Source organism: Curcuma longa, chromosome 15 (assembly GCF_044706935.1).
Source record: "Curcuma longa cultivar G26 ecotype Majalengka, Jawa Barat chromosome 15, ITB_CL_G26_1.1, whole genome shotgun sequence".
NCBI classification, from domain to species: Eukaryota; Viridiplantae; Streptophyta; class Magnoliopsida; order Zingiberales; family Zingiberaceae; genus Curcuma; species Curcuma longa.
In genome coordinates, this window is record NC_133875.1 from 6,575,639 (window position 1) to 6,581,260 (window position 5,622).

Consider the following 5,622-nt stretch of genomic DNA (forward strand, 5'->3'; position numbering starts at 1 on the left):
CCAAAACCGACACAACATCCACAAGTCCAGGATTTACTTGTTATTCTCCGTCTCTTAAGCGACTAATCCAAGATCTACTACTAGTGATCTCCCTCCACTATGAACTTCTTCTTTTCGAATACCTTTTGGAGGCAGAAAAGCCTCTTACAATAAGTTCTCAAAAGAACAAATACAAGCAATACAAAATATAAATGGAAATGAAAGTAAAAAATATTTTACAATTGAGAATTTTACTTTGGATGCTTGCTTGTCACTTTGGAATGTCTCTTGACGGTTGGAAATGAGTAGTGCTTCGTCTTTAACCTCTCAAGAATTGGTCCTGAGAAACCTCTTTAAAATCCTCTTTATAATGCTACTGTTTGAGTTGATTTTCACCTAGCAATTGATTGCTAGACTTCACAATCGACTGCTGATAGAACGAACAGTCATAAAAAAATGATGAACGTGCTATTCATCCTCCTCTAGCACATCCCATCGATCAGTGATATGATTATATATGAATATAAAATTTAGGATTTAAAATTTAGAATTTAAATATGTATTCGATGCAAAGTGCTCAGTCATTTATTGAGTACTCGTGATTTGAATTATATTTTTGAATTTATATTAGTGGCCAATGTTTAACGCAATGAAAAATTTCGATGGGATCGGTTATTTTCTGAATTAACGGTCACCTCGGATCAGCCAATATCGTATTTTTTTAAAAATATATATTTAAGAAAAATAGTCACTCCGTGAAACCCTTAAAAACACTCTCCCAGTCCCGACCGATTGTGGTTCCTTCCGCCGATGATGCCCCTCCTCCTCCTCCCGTTGCTGGACGCAGGTATTTCCACCTCTTTCATTCTCTCTAGTTGTCCTTAATATACTTCCGTCCTTCGAGGCCTGCCGGCGAGGGTTTTGTGCCGACTTTGTCATCAACATGAAATGGTCTTTTTCCAAACTCCGTTTTGTGGTTTGTGTGTTTCTTCTCATCTGGGGATGTTCTGTTTCTGGGATAGATAGAGTGCGCATCATGGATATTGTTTCTCAGCTACAAGAGCAAGTGAACGCCATGGCCTTGCTTGCCATGAACACATTTGGGACCTTGCAGAGAGATGCTCCGCCTGTACGCTTGTCACCTAACTATCCTGAGCCAACAGCTAATGCTTCAGAAGAGACAATTGGCGCTGAGTATCCTAAGACAATGAGTGCCGCTCTAGTGGAAGCTGCAAAGAAGGTAACTTTTTTGCTGTTCTTACTGAGTCGCAGTGAGTTCACCAAAAATTGGGTATTTTAAGTGTCTTTAAAGTGGAAAATGTAGTGATTGCTTTCGGTGGAAAATGGGACAGATTGAATGGAGTGGATGAAAGTCAGCAGATGAAATTTCTGTATTCTTTTTATTGATCAATGTCATAATTCTTGTGTTTGATGATGTATTTTCTTGTACCGATCTGCAACCTTATCGATAATGTCTTTTGTAGCTCGTTATTGTATTCTCTATATTGATACTAAGGGCTCTGTTTTTTTAACAGTTTGATGTTCTTGTTACTGCCTTGCCCTTGTCATCGGAAGAAGCTCAGCTCAAAAGAATTGCAGAACTCCAGGTAAGCTGAATCATTTGTCCTAATCTTCTCAGTTCTCATTGATCTATAGAACAGGAAAAGCTGGAGTTTCAAAGGGCAAAATGGCACAACTTTATGTTGGTACTTTAATGAGCGGAAAGTTCTGACATGTTTGTTTGTCACTTGATTTTCAGGAAGAGAATAAAGCAGTAGGTTTGGAGCTTGAAAAACAACTAGAGGCTGCAGGCATGTTGTTTTTCTACCATCCTGGAGTAGATATGATAGTTTAATATTGTATCATTGTTGATATGATAGTTTATTTGATCTACAGACATACATTAAACTTTTCATCATTGTGATGTATGGACCAAATTTCGTTCAAGTTTGAGAAATTTGCATTAGTCACTTTTCGCCGATCATCTTATTTTACATGGTATCAGCACTATCACCCTTCTTTGTCTAATCCCCTTGAGAATTAGCTTCAAGGCAATGCCTCACGCTTGGCCTCCTCTCCATCCTATACCTATTATTCATCCTCCTTGCTTTCTACTCTTCATCAAATTGTCCTTTGCCATCCTCTAGATTACTGTCTCCAGTCACCACTACCCCAAGGTCAAGATTCTCATGGACAAGATACTCATCAGCACTCGCTTCCTCAGATTTTGCTCATCCAACTAAACTCCTTTATGCCTCTGCATGTTCTGGTTCTTTCTCATATTGCTTAATAAAGTTTCGGTGAATTGCTATGCTAGTCACAATGAGCACAAACATCGAGTTACATTATTGTTTCTCAAACTGAAAAATCTTATTATATCCACATCATCTTGTTATTTTGGTTTTAAGATGTGTAGGTCATCTTGGACCATGTGTATCATCCGAGTTGCCATTAGATGGTAAACTCGAATCTGTGGATGTGTTGCAGATGTCCTATCATCCTGAAGTTGGTACAAATCATCCTAGGTTAAGCGTGCCACTGATCTAGCTTCAGAAATCTGAAAGCATTTGCTCCTCCAATCATTTTCTTTTGATTCAATTCAAACTGAAACTTCTTTCAGCATCTTCAGTTTGAAAGGGGGTATTAAAGGAAAGAGATGATCACATAATCTCTAGCCAATCTTTACCAATTTCATTTTGTTTCATTCTGATTATTTTCTGATCTGCTTCTGATATTTTCTTGAAATGTAATATATATTTGCATTTAGTATTACCATATATTTATTTCCTTTGATGTTATGTCACAATCTCTATAAATAAGGCATCATTTATACAAAAAACATATTGAGTGAATAATTATTTCTTCCAATCATTTTATTTCACAACAGTGAATGATGATTAGCCTAAACAGGCACACAGGTCAATAAGGAATAGAATATATGATTCATTTTGAAAATGGTCTATAATGCTATTAAATCATTTTGTCTCATCTATCTGATTATTATTTTTTTGAATTATCTATCTAAATACAGAGAAAGAGTTGAAGCAGGTACAGGAACTCTTCAATCAGGCAGCAGATAACTGTTTGAACCTTAAAAAAATAGACTAATTAAAGTGACTGTATGTTAACTTTCCTACTATTTTCATATTGCAACTTCTATTTTTCATGCTGTTTGATTTTACATTTTGGATTTTTTAGATGTATTCAGATGGAACTCATTTAGTATTGAAATAGAGATAATTAAATTTTATTGGTATTTCAGTCATTAAGATGATTTATTTTTTGGGTAATTTCTTCTCTAATGCCTTAACAACTTATGTACAGGATATAGCAGTCTGAGTTTCAATTTGAAGAATTTTTGGCTATACAGTTCCACCCCCTTCCTGTATCATTTTGTTTCCTCATACATTTAGCTAGCAACTTCTCTATTAGACATGATGACCGTGTGTTCCAATTATTTAGGGTTGTCTATATTTTAGCCTTGACTATATAAAATTATTACTAAAAATATCCACAGGTAAACTAGTATTGCAAATATTATTTTGACAATTTTCCATTGCCCATTGGATCCTTCACTATTTCCATCCAAGCTTACTACTCAAAGGGTGGCATTTAATAATGGTAATAATCTATGCTATTCCTTCAGTTGAGTTTGACTTGTATACACAAAAGCAATTGATATTATTTAGCATCCTGGATCTTCCTTTTGACCTTCCTACTTTTGCCTTTTCTAATTGACTGGAAACAAATAAACATAGGCGGTCAGGATGACTTAGTTATCATATTTATGTTCACTATCAAAGCACTTATTAATGTCAATAAAATTAATGCAACAAACTTAAATTCTAATAATTATAAATTAAAAATCCATGACTAATGATATCAAAAAACCTGCTTAATGCAATATAATTATAAATACATAATGGTCGTGTGCAATAGTTTATGTATAATACTGTATAACAACAATAACAATCAAGTCTTATCCCACTAGGTGGGGTTGGTTATATGTAAATGAAACAAAATTAAAATTTTCTCTTATGTATAATAAAGTACATATTTGTTATTAAGTTTTATTTTGAATAACACTATATTTATTTGATTATCAATCATTATGTTTGAAAGCCAATTCAATTCAAACCGAACTAAATTGAACTGAACAATAGTTTCAGTTTGGTTTCTATTTAAATTACATGTTATTTCAGTAAATTAACACATAAGATATTGGTTTACTCCAATTTGGTTCAGATTGAACTGAATAGGCATCATTAAAGTAAGTGGTTGGTTCTATCATCTGTTTGAGCTGTGACTTTGGTCTTAGAGCAAATCTTGGCACGGGGAGTGTGTTGGGAAGAGTTAGATGTGGGATGTTGGCGCCATGTTCTCACTTGTCACGAATTAGAGATGACTCTTGACTTAGACTTTAGGTTCTGGTGAAGGCCTCTCCAACCTTTTGTTAGTCCTATAATCTCATATGGATGGTGGTGGGTTGACACCGAGATTTATTTTGATCAATGAACTGTGGCATAAGCCAAAAATTAAAAGAGTGCTGTTATTTTTTGAAATCATCAAAGGGGCTCTTCTTTTGTATTTTTTTTTATCAAAAGGGCGTCTCATCCCACTAGTAACTCATATATAATTACCCAATTGTTTTTCAGTATACTGTTTCCATTATTATTTCCTGTCTAAATCCTGAACCGGTTGGGTGCGTTGTAGCAGTTACGAAACCATAATCGCTACATATGTTGTAGCAGTTACTGTTTCGTAGCTGCTACAACATGAATATTAAGTGAGCAGGTTGAATCCGCGTTATAGCAACTACAAAATTGTAATTGTTATAACAGTTGTAACAGTTACGATTTCGTAGTTACTACAACTTAAATGATAGATGAACATAGTTGAATCCGCGTTGTAGTAGCTACAAAATCATAAATGTTACAATATGAATATTTTTGAATAGGTTAAATATGCATAGTAGTTATAAAATTGTAATTGTTACAATATGTGTAGCAACTACAAAGCTGTAGTTGTTACAACGCGCTTGATCGATTCAGGATTTATACAGGAGATAATAATAGGAACAGTATATCGAAGGGCATTTGGATAATTGTACATGGGTTATTGATGAGGTGGGGTGTCCTTTTTGACTTTCTAATTTTCACCCTAAGCCTAATATGCTGATGGGCTAGTTTTCAAATTGTGATATTTGGTACTGTACCGTGTCTACTCCTAGGCATGCTAAGATATTGTAATTGCAAGTGTTGTCTGTAATCTATGTGCCACCATTTGTTAGGTCTCACATGTCATCGATTAGGAAGATTAGATTTTTAAATGGATCAAACTAGGAACCTTGGCATGCAAGATGTCAAGACGTGAACAATGATGAAATTGTGATGCTTCATATTTAATCCCTCCTCGGATATTGTGGACTAAATAGAAGGCGTTTATATGCAGCTCAATAAAAAACATTGCAATTGCTTATTTTTTTTTCTTTCTATTTTTTAATAATATACTAAAATAATTGACCAGCTAGGAGCCATCTACATTATTTGAATAGTGTTTTATCAATCAATGACACTATAGTATTGTCGAACAACAACGATGCATTAGTGCTGGCAATTAGAAATATTTATTCTAGTTCTTTAC

General features: G+C 34.5%; 1 protein-coding gene across 1 annotated transcript; it reads left to right on the forward strand.

Annotated features, from left to right (window-relative positions):
- Positions 1-1,005: 1,005 nt before the first annotated feature.
- Positions 1,006-3,114, forward strand: LOC141846771 (mediator of RNA polymerase II transcription subunit 21-like). Its single transcript, XM_074734815.1, has 4 exons — positions 1,006-1,219; positions 1,515-1,586; positions 1,739-1,790; positions 3,011-3,114. The coding sequence occupies exons 1-4, from the start codon at positions 1,016-1,018 to the stop codon at positions 3,085-3,087; spliced, it is 405 nt and encodes a 134-aa protein (XP_074590916.1). The 5' UTR covers positions 1,006-1,015; the 3' UTR covers positions 3,088-3,114.
- The last annotated feature ends 2,508 nt before the right edge of the window (positions 3,115-5,622 follow it).

Excerpts from the sequence above, each read along its gene's own strand:
- LOC141846771 (XM_074734815.1), top strand. The coding sequence starts at position 1,016 with ATGGATATTGTTTCTCAGCTACAAGAGCAAGTGAACGCCATGGCCTTG. Across the intron at positions 1,220-1,514 it reads TAGTGGAAGCTGCAAAGAAG|TTTGATGTTCTTGTTACTGC; the intron begins GTAACTTTTTTG and ends TTTTTTTAACAG. Across the intron at positions 1,587-1,738 it reads AAAGAATTGCAGAACTCCAG|GAAGAGAATAAAGCAGTAGG; the intron begins GTAAGCTGAATC and ends CTTGATTTTCAG.